Source organism: Zootoca vivipara, chromosome 14 (assembly GCF_963506605.1).
Source record: "Zootoca vivipara chromosome 14, rZooViv1.1, whole genome shotgun sequence".
In the NCBI taxonomy this organism is placed as follows: domain Eukaryota; kingdom Metazoa; phylum Chordata; class Lepidosauria; order Squamata; family Lacertidae; genus Zootoca; species Zootoca vivipara.
The window spans coordinates 41,948,073-41,965,726 of NC_083289.1; the positions used below are offsets into that span (position 1 = coordinate 41,948,073).

Sequence of the window (17,654 nt, forward strand, 5' to 3'; positions counted from 1 at the left end):
TGGGGATCCGAACTGCCCTCTATGATTGCTAAATATACTTTTGTGCCTCTTGGAACTAATGAACACCACTCGTTAGGGTGGTAGGACAAATGTGGGTGCGATGTTATTCATGGGAGTGAAGAAAGTCATCATCTTATGGGGATCAAATACATTGCCCACTTTCAAGGATATACAGTGGAACCTCGGTTTATGAACACCTCGGTTTACGAATTTTCGGTTTACGAATGCCGCGGACCCATCTGGAACGGATTAATTCACTTTCCATTACTTTCAATGGGAAAGTTCGCTTCAGTTTATCAACGCTTCAGTTTATGAACAGACTTCCGGAACCAATTACACCCATGCTTCGGGTTAAGTACGCTTCAGGTTGAGTACTCCACAGACCCGTCTGGAACGGATTAATCCACTTTCCATTACTTTCAATGGGAAAGTTCGCTTCAGTTTATGAACGCTTCAGTTTAAGTACTCTGTGGACCGCCTGGAACAGATTAATCCACTTTCCATTACTTTCAATGGGAAAGTTCGCTTCAGTTTAGGAACACTTCAGTTTATGAACAGACTTCCGGAACCAATTGTGTTCATAAACCGAGGTACCACTGTATTGCAAGCAAACACACCAGTGGATTTTGGTGATTGTGTTTCATGTATCATAAAAACTAAGGCAATGTTGTTAACACAAAGCAACTATTTCTCTCTCTCTCTCTCTCTCTCTCTCTCTCTCTCTCTCTCTCACACACACTCTCTCTCTCTCTCTCTCTCTCTCTCTCTCTCTCTCTCTCTCTCACACACACACACACACACACACACACAGTGTATGTCTTTAGGTTACACACCTCAGAACCCATTTAATTGTATATAAGAAATCCTGGATGTGTAGAGAGAGTGAGTTGGCCACGAATATTTTAGCTCCTGAAACAAGAAGGTCTGCCCCACTCGTTCCTAAAAGGGTGTTTCTGCCTATGGAGTCTGCCTCGAGTGACCCCGGATGTGTGTTGATAAGAGTTTGTTTGTTCAACACTCTCCTTGATAACTGTACATTGGATAAATGCACACTTCTGCACTGCTTTTAACTGTTTGTTTTGGAGAGGGCCCATAACTCAGAGGTAGAACACATGCTGTGCATGTAGAAGGTCCATAGTTTAATCCCCAACCCCTCCAGTTAAAAAAAAAATTCTCACTGGCTGGAAAAGCAGGAACTTTCAAATGCATACACACCATCTCCTTAACAAACTACATTGCCCAGAATTCTTGGTGGTGGGGATGTGCTTTCAAGGTATAGTGTCCCATCTTCATATATTTATGCACTTCCAGGAGTAGCATTGCAGGGTTAAGTTGTCTTTTGGATGAGAAGGACTTAAAGTGGCCTTGGGGACAGATGTAGGGCAGATGAAAGGAAGCATTTCTTTGCGGAACACATAGTTCAGCTATGGAATTTGCTCCCGCCGGTCACTGCCTTGGATGACTTTAAAAGCGGGTGAGTCATGAAAGCACACCAGTGCCAAGTAGATAACTAGGTACTGCTGCGGCGGGAAGGTAAACGGCGTTTCATTGCGCTCTGGTTTCCGTCACGGTGCCCTGTTGCGCCAGAAGCGGTTTAGTCATGCTGGCAACAGAAAGCTGTCTGTGGACAAACGCCGGCTCCCTCGGCCTGAAAATGAGATGAGCACTGCAACCCCAGAGTCGCCTTTGACTGGACATAACTGTCCAGGGGTCCTTTACCTTTTTACCTTTACCAGTGGCCATTAGTCATTAAAGTTACTAAACATGATGGCTTGTGTATTATTTCCCCAGGGTACCAGTCGCTGGGGGGCACTGCTTCACGGGCTTCCCATGGGCCTCTGGTTAGCCTCTGTGAGAACAGAATGTCAGGCTAGATATAGACGAGCCTTCCCTATAAGAAAGACAGTCTTACACATCCAATCTACATTAAAGATACGATAAAAAAGTTCACACACTTGTGTTTAAAGCAGTATTTCTGATTTGCCCTTCCAAAAGGGAGACCAAAGTGGTTTGTGCCGCTCACAGAACAATAAAACAATACGAATCCCATGTAAAACAGCGTAACATGCTGTAATTGTGCCACTAAGTTCCATAAAACCCAGCTTTTATGGAGAGTTGTATGCAAATACCTGTCTAAACAAGTAGATTTTTAAACAAGTAAATTTGCAGGATGGCATCTCTTGGGAGGGATTGCCACGAACACCCTGTTCTTCCGTGGAGTTTACCTTATGCTGCTGGTGGAAGCAGGAACAAGGCCAAATCTGTAGGCTTTCATGGGCTCTGTGTGCTTTCATGTGGAAGCTGGCCTTTCCTACGTTATGGGCAGGTTGCGTAAGAGCCTTGCAAATAAGCCTGCAAAAGTTAGCTGCCCATAGAAATGTTTACTAGCCCAGCCTGTCTTAGCATATCTCTGTGGCACACCTGTGACCTGGTAGTCCAAAACATCTCCTTCAGAGGAGGTTTTTAAGCAGAGGTTGGATGGTCAACTGTTACAGATGCTTTAGCTGAGATTCCTGAATTGCAGGGCGTTGGTTGTCTGCCTTAAACCTAAATTTATTGCGACATAAATAAATGGGGTATCTTCAGGAGCGTAAAGTATTCTGATCAGTTGACTGGTGTAAATGATCACAAGTGTGCATAGGGGTGGGAGAGTAAATTGTGCAGGCAAAAGGCCATACAATAACAGATAGACAAGCTTTTTCACACATTCCCGTTCAGAGGGCCTTTTCGGTAGTGGCACCTGCCCTATAGAACGCCCTCCCATCAGATGTCAAGGAAATAAACAACTATCTGACTTTTAGAAGACATCTGAAGGCAACCCTGTTTAGGGAAGTTTTTAATGTTTTTAAAGTTTTGTTTTTAATATTCTGTTGGGAGCTGTCCAGAGTGGCTGGGGAAACCCAGCCAGATGGGCGGGGTCTAAATAATAATAATAATAATATTCTTATTCTTATTTGTATGATTGCGACTGTGTGGAGAGGGAGAAGAAGTTGTGCTTCCTGGCCTCACCTTCTTTGTCCGTATATTCGGGGAAGTGTCTATATAAATTAGACCCTGTTGCATGTTCATAGGCTCATTCTATGATTTTCTCTTTTTTCTCCAGGGGTGGGAATGTTGTGGATAGCAGGAGAGGATATATTGATTAAGTTTTATCCTTCCTCACTCAACGCCAGTGAGCTTGTAGCAGAGTACATTCCCTTGTATATTGCAGGAAGCTAGTTGGTAGATTCGTTTGAATCTCTTGAGTTAAGGAATCCAGACTAGCTTGTCCAGACTGGATTTGTTCCTGGTAAATTCCCCTTAAAAAGAATAAAGAAACAACAGTCTTCTCTTAAAAGTAATGAGAAGTTTACTTACATTCAGTTCACAGTAGGTTTCCTGAAGGCAGGCTTTAGTTTGTAGCTACAGAAGAAAGTGTGGGTTAATCCCATGTGGAGATTGAGCCCATGTGCTGCTGGCTGAGAGCCAGCAGACAGCAAAAGCAGCAAGAGAGGAAGATGACTGTGTGACCAGCCTTTTTATGGGGCTTCACAGGGTTACACCCATCTACCTGGTCACACAGACGGGGAGGATACTCCGGACCAGTGTCACAGGAAGTCCTCCTGGCTGGAGTAACATCTCCCTGTGTGTCCACTTTTTGACTGCTTTCTGTGATGTTGCATCCTACAAGATAAAGGAAAATGTTTAGAGCAGGGGTCTGCAAACTACAGTCTGCAGGCCAGATACGGCCCAAGGGGGTCGTTAAACCGCCCCCCTTGCCGCCCACTCAGTCAGTCCCTGCGTGGAGTGCCAGTTTAGCTCTGCGCGGGGTAATTGGCAAGGCAAGGCAAGGAGTGATGTTCTGCTATGGTGAGACAGTGCGCAGGTTCCTGGAGAGCACTTTGCAAATGCTTTGCTCCTCGCTGGTCCGCTAAGACAAGGTTTGGCATTGCATGCTGTAGGAATCCAGGCCTGTGGTTTAGGTCTCTCTCCAGACTAACCGCAAGCTGGAAAACAGGAAATAGATAGGCACGGCAGCAAAGAAGACCTGGGGAGGATCAAAGCAGCTGCAAGCACATTTCTGGGAGCTCACACATTTCCGCTAAGGCCATGGCTTGTCTTAGTGTGACATATGGCCCAGGCCTTTCCTCCCGTTGCTAGTGGAATGGTCACCCCGGGGAGCCTTGCCTGGTGCCTTCCTTATACACCTTTAGGTGCCAGGTGAAAACGGTCCTCTTCAACCAGGCCTTTGGCTGATTAATATCCTATTTTATTCAAAATGTGATTTTGGGAAGGAGGGATATTGTTTTGTTTTTGTTTTTATTCTGCATTTTGTGTTTTTATATTGTATTTTTTCTGCTGTGGACCTCCCTGAGATCTGGGGGTGAAGGGCGGTATGCAAATTTAATGAATAATAGTAAGAATTAATAATAATAATAATAATAATAATAATAATAATAATAATAAATGCTTCTTTCCATTGTAGCACCTTTTCAGTGGTAGCATCCCAGCTAGCCGGTTAAGATATGACTGTTTCAGAGGGTACTTGAGCCCCCCCCCCCCAAATTGCTTGCCCTGTGGTCTTGTTTATGTTTCCATGCTGTCATGTTTGACTTTCATGTTTTAATTTTTATTGTTTTTAATGAAACTTAGCATACTACAGGTGAGTATGAATCCTTCTCGTAGCAAAACAGATACAGCGCCCAATATCCAACCATTCTAGAAAGAAAAAAAAGATGATTCTGATTGGAGCTTGAGAGTTTATTCATTATGGAAATTGCCTCTGGCCTCCGGGCCTGAATTGCATCCTGACGTTTTGTGGTTAGAGCAGTTAATTTTGCTTTCCTTAGTTTGGAATTAAACTCCCAAGTACTTTGCAAATAATCTGTTTCTTGCCTGTAGACATTTCTTGGTAAGGTATGTGTTAGATTTTTTTATTTTTTTAAAAAAAATATACATAATGGAGTTTATTGCTGCTAAGCCACTTCCCGAATAGTAGAGCTGGAAGGGAGAGGTATAAATGATTTATATAAAACAAATAATTTCAAGGATGATTTCCTAGGAAAGTGGTTCTTGTTTCTGGCATAGAATGACTCTTTTAAAGTGTGTGTGTGTAAAAGACTTAATGAAGGCTTTAATCTAATGTTGGTTCATGTATTGCTCCTTTGTAATTGGGAAAAAATATATTCAGATGAAGTAGGTTCTTTTAAATAAATCAATAATAACCAAATAAACAATAACAAACAGGGCTGACTGTATTGTTGTCTCGTTTTTAGGATATGATGATCCGTCAGAGACAAACTTGATATCGCATAGCATCCACTCTGTCAAACACGGGCAAGAAAATCGTCCCAGACCTATTCGCAGGAAAAGAAGCGTTGGTAAGGAATGGGGAAACAAAACATATTTTTTTTAAAAAAAAATGCCATGAGGCAGGGATGGAAGGACTGGTCCTGAAAAATGAGTCTTTTTTAAGGGCAGAAAGAAAAAAGACCTTATAAACCAGGCATTGGCAAACTCGGCCCTCCACATGTTTTGAAACTACAATTCCAATCATCCCTGACCACTGGTCCTCTTAGCTAGGGATTGTGGGAGTTGTAGGCCAAAACATCTGGAGGGCTAAGTTTGCCTATGCCTGTTATAAACCCAAGAAGGACACTCCCCCATACACCTTTTTTAAATTATTATTTTCTGCTCTTTTGCACAAGTCAGTTAACTTCTAGTGGGGTAGCTCATCCAGAAAATTCATTCTTTTGCTGCAGCATGCTCACGTGGAAATGTGAGTTAGGAAATGCAGTGCAGTGTCTATTCCCTTCAGTCGTTTTCAGATGAGGCGCTGGCCACAGACCGGTACAACCCTGAGATCACGTTGGGAAGAGCTAATTAAATAACGGAAAGCCTACGGGAGCCCAGATCACCCTTCCAGAGAAGAGTCTGCTTGCTGGATCTCTGTGTGACCCACTTCTGGCTTCATTCTCAACCATCAGCCTCTGAGGGGGAAAAGGAGGCTGGACCGGCATCTCTGTGTTGGGTGTGATAGGTCTTTTTACAAAGCAAATAACATACCAAGCAGCTCAACCTTAGAGGAGTCTGCCCGTTGCATCGCTGCACGAGTTGCTGTTCTGAGAATGCCGGTACAGTGGTACCTCTACTTACAAATTTAATGCGTTCCGAATGCACATTCGTAAGTCGAAAAAATCCCATAGGAATGCATTGGGAGAAAAAATTTGTAAGTCAAAGCAACCCTATCTAAAAATTCGTAAGTAGAAAAAATCCTATCTAAACGGCATTCAAGATGGCAGACGGAGCTCCATTCGTAAGTAGAAACATTCGTAAGTAGAGTTATTCGTAAGTAGAGGTATCACTGTAGTAGGAATAGTTGTTAGGCTGGAGTCACGGGCGGGCTGAGCGCCAGATGTCACTCCCATCAGTGAGGGTACCTGGGGCGGTTTGCCCTCACCACGCCCCCCTCCTGCCCCCCTGATTGCTGCAAGGGTACTAGTGTCAGGGAGAGAACAGTAGTTGTGTAATATGGAACCCAGTGCAACAGTTATATTTGTGGATGTTTGTGCAACGGCAAGTATTGGGGCTACAGCAAATTGTTGCACATCCATCCATAGGAACCTTCTCTTGCACAAGACATCCCGCTACCGTAGCTAATACACCACTAAGGAACCCTCACTTAGGCTGTTTCGCATTACAGTTTATTCCATATTTGCAACGGTTCCCTAATTATTAATATCAATGTTGCATTTGAGCCACTTCCAGAACCATAGTGGAACGTACTGGGACTATAGTGAAAGCGTACTTCAAGTTTAGCACTCATTTCCGTATTATCTGCAAATGTGTGTTGTTGTTTTTTTAAGTAAATAACACAGAAATGAGCGCTAAACTTCCACCATATTCCACTATCATTTCAGAAGTGGCGTTTGGGTTGTGTAAAAAGCTCAAACAGAATGCAAAAGCATGTGAATGGCGCTGTAGCACTATATTGAATTCCTCTCAGCGTTTATAAAGGTATGGGGCTGTTTTGGAGGGATAAAACCATTGCCCCAAAAATACCATTTGCTTTCCACAGTCAGGCACCAGACAGAAGTACCGAAAACAGTTCAGTGAGTTTGCAGCAAAAGTCATCTCTGAATATCCTTGATTGGCTAGTTTCCTAGTTATCATCAAATACCTCCCCCTAATTCCTGAAACACGGCTGCAACTGTTTTTTAAAACGTTTCCTTTCAGAAAAAAAGAACGAAAAGAAGATAATGGGTTATTATTTAAACTGATATATGGGACTAAATGCATTCAAAAAGACAAACCGTTTACCCAGCACATTCAACTTCACGAACTGTGCCTTATATCATACAAACTGCGGAGCTGGGAGGAAGTCGCTGCAATTTATTTTAAAATATTACATCAATATTCACCCTAATAAACAGTACTGTTAACAGCAGCGTTCTGGCAGAAGCAAGGGTGTTTAGAATTAAATGGCTACTAATTGACCTTAAACAGCGGTGTTTTATGAACGTGCATTGTTACAACTGGTTCAGCAACCTGCTTGCTCAGAAGATACTCTCTGCCAGATCAAATATGAAATCTGAACTATCAGAACAGAAGGCTGCTTTTAAAACAGAGCAGAATTGCTGTTGTCTAGAGCCTGTTTTGCTATCAGGTAGACCTAGATTGTGAGGGATCCAGGTGGCGCTGTGGGTTAAACCACAGAGTCTAGGGCTTGCTGATCAGAAGGTCGGTGGTTCGAATCCCTGCAATGGGGTGAGCTCCCGTTGCTCGGTCCCAGCTCCTGCCCACCTAGCAGTTCGAAAGCACATCAAAGTGCAAGTAGATAAATAGGGACCGCTCCGGCAGGAAGGTAAATGGCGTTTCCGTGCGCTGCTCTGGTTCGCCAGAAGTGGCTTAGTCATGCTGGCCACATGACCCGGAAGCTGTCTGCGGACAAACGCTGGCTCCCTCGGCCTATGGAGCGAGATGAGCGCCGCAACCCCAGAGTCGGACACGACTGGACCTGATGGTCAGGGGCCCCTTTACCCTTTACCTTTTTTTAGACCTAGATTGCTACCTAGGAAAGCCCTCTGAAAGCTGCACTGCTTTTGCTCCTGGTGCATTTATTGTTCCTGAGTCATTGTGGACTCTGTGCTGCTTATTTATTTTTTTAAAAAAATCACATTTTTTCCATATATTTTTTAGAAAAGCCAAAACGCAGAGCTTCATCACAGCTAGGTTGGTCTGTTATTTCAGGTGTGATCAGAAGGCACAAATATGGTGGCAATTGTTTATCTCTCACACAGGACAGGAAGAATAGACTCCCCTACAGTAGCCCCATGGTGGACTTGGGAGAGATCTCCTTGGTTATAGGATATTCTTGCATGCTATCTGCACAGTGTGACAATATATCATTTCGTCCATGATGTCCTGAATGCCCTTATGGGTGAATAATGCAAGGACAGCCCAATACGCTCGCAACAGTTCTTGTTTATTATACAGTGGTACCTCGACTTACGAAGGCGATCCCTTCCGCGGCGCTCTTCGTAAGTCGAAGCGTCCATTTTGCGCATACACAAAGTGCGATTTTGCGCTTTGTGCATGCGCAGACCGTGCGTGCGGCGAAAATACTTCCGGGTTTGCCGACTTCGGAAGTCGAAACCTTCGGAAGTTGAGGCATTCGTAAGTCGAGATACCACTGTATATTGCAAGAACAGGGATGGGCCTTCCCCCTAGCAATGCCACACGCAGACTGGGGGTCCGGCACACAGCTGGCGGACTTTATTTTGAAGCAGAGGCCATCGCTTATCTGGGTACACCATTTCTCCCTCTGCAGAGGAAGCCATTCCTGCCGTCTGCAAAACGCGAACCGTTATATACGAGATACCTCGGAGTCAGATCGACCCGACGTCTGCTAACTTTCTGATATGGCCGCCGTGCGTGGAGGTGAAGCGTTGCACGGGCTGTTGCAACACCAGCAGTGTGAAATGCCAGCCGTCGCGGATACACCACAGAAGCGTCAAGGTGAGGAGAAATGGAACTCAGGTGCAGCGGGGTGGGTGGGTGGGTTTTGAGCAAAGAGGTAGTTCAGCATTTTGTTCGCATATCGTTCACCTTGGCAGCCAAGGGAGGTTATTCAGTTGTTTCTGTTTTGATTTTGGTTATGTATTCTGTGTTTTTATATTGTGATTTTCTCCCGTGGAACCCCCCCCCCCCCCGCCCCCGAGACCTGCCGGTATAGGGCAGTATACACATTTATTTATTTTATTTTATTTTAAAAAATCCTCCTCCTCCTCCTCATCCCTCAGTGTGAATTCCTATTGGTTCTCACTTGGTTACACCTTTGCCCAGCCTTTTTCTCAACCTGGGTACAGTCATACCTTGGTTCTTGAACGTAATCTGTTCCGGAAGTCCATTCAACTTCTGAAAACATTCGAAAACCAAGGCATGGCTTCCGATTGACCGCAGGAGCTTTCTGCACTCAATCGGAAGTCATGTCGGACGTTCAGCTTCCAAAAAACGTTCACAAACCAGAACACACACTTCCGGGTTTGCGGTGCTCGTGATCCAAAATGTTCGAGTATCAAGGTGATCGAGAACCAAGGTACGACTGTACTTGCAGCTGATTTCAGACTACAAGTCTCATCACCCAGTTGGTATTGCCAGTGATGGTAAGTAAGTAAGTAATACCTTTATTGGCATCAAACAAACTCACAGACAAAATAATAACAGATTAAAACTGTCACTGTGGCAAACGCTGTGTTAAGAGAGAGAAGGGAATAATCCGCTATCCGCTTTCACGACAATGGGGCTTCTAATAATTCAGACGACTGCAGAGTACAACGACGAGAAAATAGCAAATTAAGATATTGAGCCACCATCTTGGTGAGGACCTGGTCCTTCCCCAGCAAAAGGAATTGTAAAATTTCCCGCTCTGGTCTCCTTCTGGGGATGCCGAGCCGGTCCAGGAATTGTTGACGAAGGTCGACGTAAAGATTACAATGAAAAACCATATGTAGAAGGCTTTCCACCTGAGGGTCATGACACAGACAGAACCTCTTGTCCTTCGCCCTGCCCGAGAATGATTTACCTATCATTCTAACTGGAGACTTTAATGCTCACCTGGGCCAAGGGTGGGAAGTGTACACAAAAGCCTGGGAGCTCCTGGATATTTCTGCCCTCCCAGATTTCTGTCTTTGGGAACGCAGATCCCTGGATCCAGTAATAAACCAGGCGGGTCTGCATCTCGCCAGTGATGGTACAAAATGGCTGAATGACACCTAAGTTGGGGAAAGCTGCCTTTTAGTTAAACTTTTCTTCTTCTTCTGGAAGTGCACCACAAGAAGCAGTGCTGATGGTAAACACTTTAAAGAATAGCTAAGCGAATTAGCTGTTGTGCACATAAATGAGGGCTCTCCCACACTTCCACTAGACATTTGCCCCGATTCAGTGTTAAAAGAGTGGAATTTCCAGACTAAAGTGATGGAGCGAATGGAAAACCACTTAGAAACTTGCCTAGAAAGTACGGAAACGAGGAGGTAACCCCTCGAGCCCATGCTTCCTAGGCGGGGGACAAACAAAGTGTGACGTTCAGTGTGCAGTGTTTTTTGTTTCTCTCCTGTTATAAGCAAGGGCAAACTGGCCCATTTAGCTGTTTAGCACCTAGGATGCTGCTTTATGTTGAGGGCTCATCTGCATTTGAGTTGGGATAGCTCAGTCAGTAGAGCATCAGAATCTTACCGTAATCTGGATGGCCCTCGCGGTCCCTTCCAACTCTATAATTCTGTGTTTGTCCTGCCATTTGCCCCCAGGAAAATACACTGCTTACCGCTGAATCGGAGCAAACATCTATTGGTTTTTCTGTCTGATGGACATTGGTTCCAGTTCATGGCCAACGGCGGGGTTTTTTTTCAGAGAAAGCGGTGGGAGAAACAAAACCAAAAAACCCTTTCGGACCCAGCTTTCTAGACACGGGACTTGTTGTTGTTTAGTCGTTTAGTCGTGTCCGACTCTTCGTGACCCCATGGACCATAGCACGCCAGGCACTCCTGTCTTCCACTGCCTCCCGCAGTTTGGTCAAACTCATGTTCGTAGCTTCGAGAACACTGTCCAACCATCTTGTCCTCTGTCGTCCCCTTCTCCTAGTGCCCTCAATCTTTCCCAACATCAGGGTCTTTTCCAGGGAGTCTTCTCTTCTCATGAGGTGGCCAAAGTATTGGAGCCTCAGCTTCACGATCTGTCCTTCCAGTGAGCACTCGGGGCTGATTTCCTTCAGAATGGATAGGTTTGCAGTCCATGGGACTCTCAAGAGTCCTCCAGCACCATAATTCAAAAGCATCAGTTCTTTGGCGATCAGCCTTCTTTATGGCCTTCTCACTTCCATACATCACTACGGACCTTTGTAGGCAAGGTGATGTCTCTGCTTTTTAAGATGCTGTCTAGGTTTGTCATTGCTTTTCTCCCAAGAAGCAGGCGTCTTTTAATTTCGTGACTGCTGTCACCATCTGCAGTGATCAAGGAGCCCAAGAAAGTAAAATCTCTCTCACTGCCTCCATTTCATCTCCTTCTATTTGCCAGGAGGTGATGGGACCAGTGGCCATGATCTTGGTTTTTTTGATGTTGAACTTCAGACACGGGACAAGTTATCAGGCCATTTGTCTTTCTGGCTTAGTGGTTCTCCACGTTTTCAGACAAAGGTCTCCCAGCTCTTACTGAGGACATTGTTCTACCCGAAGTTACTACCTTTTAGAGAAACCCTGGAAATTAAAAACATCCATGCTCACACACACTGGTAGTGTGGCCTGGAACACACTAAACAATCCCCCCCTTTTGCAGGAAAGTATGTAAAGAATGAAGTGGCACAAATTAGGGGTGATGTTTTGTTTAAGAAATAAAATAATTTTTGGTTTTGTTTTACCCCCCCTCTGGGGTCAGTTATGACCCCAAATGTGTAGGAATGCTAAACAGCATTAACAAGCAAACAAGCCTGATTATGCTTTTCCCACAAACTCCCACAGCCTTGTTCTTGATTTTAAAATGATAAAATGACTCAGGGGACATTTTGAATGTAAAAACCCTTGTACAGTCATGTTTCCTTAATTAAATATTATGTAGGCTAAATTGGGCTTTTATTTGTGGAAATACAGTGCTTTTGATCTGCTGGTGGGAGGGAAATGTGTTTCATATATTCTCGTCTCCTGGGATTTGAGATTCCTTATGGCTCGATTCCACATTTACTCATTAGGCAAAATCCATTTTTTCTGCTTGCCACAATCTATCAAACAGACATTTTGGAAAATGCATGGTATTTGTTCATTAGGTTCGGCTTGGTCCCCCGGTTAACTGTATGCTGGTTCAAATCAGCAGCACCCATTTGCCAATGCATCTGCGACGTATCCCTTCCAACTCTACAATTCTATGATTCTATGAAAAGTAAAAAACGTAAACAACAAATTCAGGAGACTCCTCCCAAGACCTGGTCAAATAGATAAAAGCTATGAAAAGAAAGTATTCATTCAAATATATTTTGAATACCGATGTTGCTTTGTATGAAAGAGAATAGGAAGAGGTTTGTATCAACTTTAATTAATTTAATCTGCACATTTTAAGTATCAGCACATGTATACTTAGTGCACCTCATTGAGTCACCAACAAGGCTCGGGTCTTTGGGTTTATGAATGAGGAAAACTGGTCATTGATGGGAGCTATTATGTACATGTTTTGTGCAGACGTATAGCTGAAGAAGCGAATAATGCGAAATAGATAAGTAGCGGAAATCTGTATTATATATCAGAGAAGCAAATGTTGTATAATAGTAAGTTTCTGTGAAAGACTTTTATCAGTGGGGAAGGAAGTTTTTTAACACGAAAAGCTCCTGTAAAAATATCAAGATGAGATTTCATTGGAGCAAATGTTATTGTAGTAATTGATAAGATATTGCCTGCCTGGGTTGTATTCTTTTTTTGCTGTGCAAATAGGTAGGTAGACTTTCAGCTGGCACTGATAACTCCTTTATTTAAAATTGGTGCCAAGATTTCCATTTGATGGAATTGCACCTCCGCACAATAACGTTCCCTGCACATTGAAAGCCATTATGTCAGGAAGGAGACCACCAGTTTGCTGTGTTTTCTCATTGGAAGTGTGAACTGCCTTGTACAGAGTCACACCACTGGCCCATCTACACGAGCATCTAAACCTCTGGCTAGCAGCAGCTGTCCATGGTCCTGGGCACTTGCTCCCCGAGATCATTTTTTTTTTAGCTGGAGATGCCTGTGATTGCCCTGGTTAATAACTCATAAAATATGGCTATCTCACCTGCCCACATGTACTTGTGCTTCCTTTCCTAACATCCTGGAGATCGCTATCATCTGATTACTTTCTTTTATCTTCTACTTGCTTTTCTTACATTTGTATAAGTTCTTTGGGCGATTTCCATTAAAAAAATAACTACCCAAATACAAATTGTGATAACAACACCAAAACAAAGCAAATACAGTGGTGCCTCGCAAGACGAATTTAATTCTTTCTGTGAGTCAATTTGTTTTGCGAAAAAATCGTCTTGCGAATCCCATAGGAATGCATTGAATTTTTTTATTTTTTATTTGCCCATAGGAACACATTAATTGAATTTCAATGCATTCCTATGGGAAACAGCAATTTGCTAGATGAATTTTTCACAAAATGAATTCATCTTGTGAGGCAACCTCCGATCGCAAAACCCATTCGTCTAGCGAAAAATTCATCTAGCAGGGCATTCGTCTAGCGAGGTACCACTGTAAATCTATTAAAACCATAACATTCAAATTAAAATTCTGGACGAAGCAAGCAATCAGTTAAACATTAAGAAGTAACAATCCGAATTTGTTGTTAAGTCATCATATAAATACTGCAGGGGTTCTCTTAATAACCCTGTCCTAAATCTTCACTAAAAGGGACGCGGGGGGCGCTGTGGGTTAAACCGCAGAGCCTAGGGCTTGCTGATCAGATGGTCGGTGGTTCAAATCCCTGCGACGGGGTGAGCTCCCGTTGCTCGGTCCCTGCTCCTGCCAACCTAGCAGTTCAAAAGCACGTCAAAGTGCAAGTAGATAAATAGGTACCACTACAGCGGGAAGGTAAACGGCGTTTCCGTGTGCTGCTCTGGTTCGCTAGAAGCAGCTTAGTTATGCTGGCCACATGACCTGGAAGCTGTACGCCGGCTCCGTCGGCCAATAACGCGAGATGAGCGCCGCAACTCCAGAGTCGGTCACGACTGGACCTAATGGTCAGGGGTCCCTTTACCTTTACCTTTAAATCTTCACTTCTCTCTGAAAGTCTAGGTGAAAAGATATGTATTTACTTGCCTTTGCTGAAGAGGCCATATACATCTCCTGCAGGACGAAATTCCATAGGCCGGGGAGGGTGTTGTACTCAGGAGACCCTATCCTGCCCTGCCCTGTAACTTGTGTTGATAAGCAACATTGGCAGTTAAGTAAGTGGAAGAACCTATAGAAGGGTTTCTGGAGAAGATCCGAAATACCTGGGCAGGTGTGTCTGGGAGAAACCAATGCTACTTTGCAACTAAGGCATCACAGCACCCCACTGATCCAACTCCAATTCTGCAATTCTCACCCACTTGTGTTCACCTTAAATTGAAAACAATCCACTTTGGGATAGGGCGCAGTACAGTTTTGATATTCAGATGTTGTTGCCACACACAAGCTTCATCAGGCTTCCCGGAACCAATTCTATTTTCAAGTGAGTCCTTAAATACACACACATATATATAGCTCCTCAATACGCTTGGCAAACATTAATTTTAAAAGCAAAGGAGGACCGGAGACAATCTAATTAACCTGCAGCCTCAAGAACAAACACAGCTGTTTAGCTGCCTGCTGCTGCAGTATTTAGAGTGGATGGAGATTGCGTTGCTCCTTTTGATGGAGAGAGATGATTGGGGTCCTCAAAGGTAACTGCACTTCAGATAAGCCTGTAAGCAGTTTTGACTTGCCAGAGTTGGCTGGTTAGCTCTGAGCATCATTTAACTTGGGCCTCCTTGAGGCATTTGGGGGCAGTTGCTCGGGGTGGCGGAGGCCGGAGGCTGAAGTTGCGGTGTGCTTAGAGCAGGGGTCGCCAGCTAGGAGTCAGCGGGCGCCATGATGCTTGGGAGAGCTTCACTGATGCCCTGGACTCTGAGCGTTCTTTCTTTCTTTCTTTCTTTCTTTCTTTCTTTCTTTCTTTCTTTCTTTCTTTCTTTCTTTCTTTCTTTCTTTCTTTCTTTCTTCTTAAAAAGTAAGCCTCTAGCTGTCCTAGAAAGAAAGTTATGGGGTGAATTGTGGTGGTGCCTTCAAAGCAATTTCTGTGAAAGGAGAGTGTGTTGCAGCCACCTTGTATATTTTTCCAGGTACAGTCCTACCTCGTTTTAAGTATGCCTCGGTTTGAGTATTTTCAGTTTAAGTACTCCGCGGACCCATCTGGAACGGATTAATCCACTTTCCATTACTTTCAATGGGAAAGTTCACTGCAGGTTAAGTATGCTTCAGGTTAAGTACAGACTTCCAGAACCTATTACACTCATACTTTGGGTTAAGTACGCTTCAGGTTGAGTACTCCGTGGGCCCATCTGGAACGGATTAATCCACTTTCCATTACTTTCAATGGAAAGTTCGTTTCAGGTTAAGTATGCTTCAGGTTAAGTACAGACTTCCGGAACCAATTGTGTACTTAAACCAAGGTACCACTGTACTGAGGAATGCTCCCTGTTGCTATTAGACAGCAACTTTCTCTCTCTCTCTCTCTCTCTCTGTGTGTGTGTGTGTGTGTAGGTGTCAGTGCCGAATTTACGTACTGTACAAGCTAAACAAGCTGTAGCTAAGGGCCCCACTCTCTTGGGGGCCCCCAAAAATTAAAAGGAAAAAAACCCAGGTACATTTCCAAAATATAAGATAAAAACAAATAAAATAAAACCTACAAACAGCAACAGTATTCTGTGTTGTGTAGGCTCCTATGGTGTAATTAGGTCCATAAATTACCATATAGCATATATTCAACACAAAAAAACTGCGACAATTTGTTGTTGGCATAGGACAGCTGGACATATAAAGGGCCCCATTACCTTCAGTAGCTTAGGGCCTCATCAAACCTAAATCCGGCCCTGGTGTGTGTGTGTGTGTGTGTGTGTGTGTGTAAGTGTAATCAATAAAGTGTGGTCTCCACAATCAGGACCAGCAGGGCAAACCTGATTTCCCATGGTAAGGTTTGTGTTCTGCCACACCCATCTGTTTTTTGCAGCTTATTTTTAGACTGGCACCTCCAACACACTCTCAAAAATTGAAATGTGCCCATTGGGCCATAAAGGTTGGTGACCCCTGGGCTTGAGAACGGAAACGCAGGCACTTGGAACCAGATCACTCGAGTGCTATAGCCAATAATTTCCTGGGCCCTGGGAAATCATGTGGTTCTGGGAAGCAATAGCAGCTTTGCTTCGAAGCATCTTCCCAGTTAGTCATAGGTGAGCATTTGTTACATGACGCATGGGTGAGCATCAATGCACAACTTGATGGGCACAACATGAGTTTCCCCAACAGTAGAAAAAGGGCAGGGGAACATGCAAAAAGCTGGTCCTAAAAGGTCTACATTGGCTCTTGGCAGATCAGATCAAATTTATTGCAGCTATAAGCTCATACAGCTCTTGGCACAATTCAAAGTGTTGGTGCTGTCCTTTAAAACCCTAAATGGCTTCAGCCCTCTGTAGCTGAAGGAGTGTCTGGAAACCCCATGTCCCCGTGTCTGGAAAGGTCCAACTCTGGAAACGCTCCTTGGAAAAACCCTTTCAAAAACCACCAGCACTTACCAGACTCCCTCCAAACTCCAACTCTCCACAGGCCTCAAAGGTTGGTGGGATTGCAATGGAAAAGGCTCATGGGGTTGCTTGAATCTGTTTTCATACTGTTTACGGGCCACTTCGGGGGTTTGATTTATTTTGTGGCAATGCGCATGTGCGTGGTCGCCCATGACTTGGAACACACGCGCATGGCGAGTTGCCTGTAAAATCTTAAAGCCCCCTTTTGTTTGTACGGTTCTCTTTGGAGTGGGGTCATCGCTGCTCTTGAGAAGCTGGATAATTCTTATCTGCTGGTGTTAGCCGCTTAGATTAACAAGTGACATCACGTTGTGACCCATGCCCACTGTTTTTTTAAATGTTGTGCTCCAGAGGTCTTGAGAAAATCCTCCCCCATCAAAACGTTAATTAAAAACGAGGAGTCACTTCGTAGCAGTGTGTTCTTTGTAGAGAGGGGCTGCCTGACCCCCCCCCCCACCACTAATAGTCTCCAAACGAGAAAATCCATATTTATTTCCTCCTGCGTCAGATGTACTCCCTTTTTCTCTCTTTGATATAATTAATTGTTTCTCAAGCTCTTGGGAATTCCCATGTCGCGGAGATGAATGGCTTGAGTGTATCATAATCCAGAAGATCCTCTTTTGGGGTCACATGGAAGGTGGCGAGGGCTGGAGGATGGGATCTGTTTTGCTTATTCCCAGAAGGGAGTTGAGAGGCTCCCTTGTTCTGTTTCGATGATGTCAGGGCCCCCTTTTGGGGCTGACACTGGAAAAGACCTCCATTTCTCACCCGTGCTTTATTGACAAGATGGTGAGATCATCGCGCCTTCCTTAATAAGCCCCCTCTGACTGCAAGTTTACCCAGT

General features: G+C 44.2%; 1 protein-coding gene across 2 annotated transcripts in view; it reads left to right on the forward strand.

Moving 5' to 3' along the window:
- Nucleotides 1-17,654, forward strand: part of PDGFA (platelet derived growth factor subunit A) — a gene marked incomplete at its 5' end in the record, with an annotated part of 71,578 nt that overhangs the window by 34,830 nt on the left and 19,094 nt on the right. For both annotated transcript variants that reach the window (XM_060282839.1, XM_060282840.1), the window contains 2 exon segments: nucleotides 5,256-5,360; nucleotides 8,810-8,997. In XM_060282839.1, coding sequence (XP_060138822.1) covers nucleotides 5,256-5,360; nucleotides 8,810-8,997 — 293 coding nt within the window.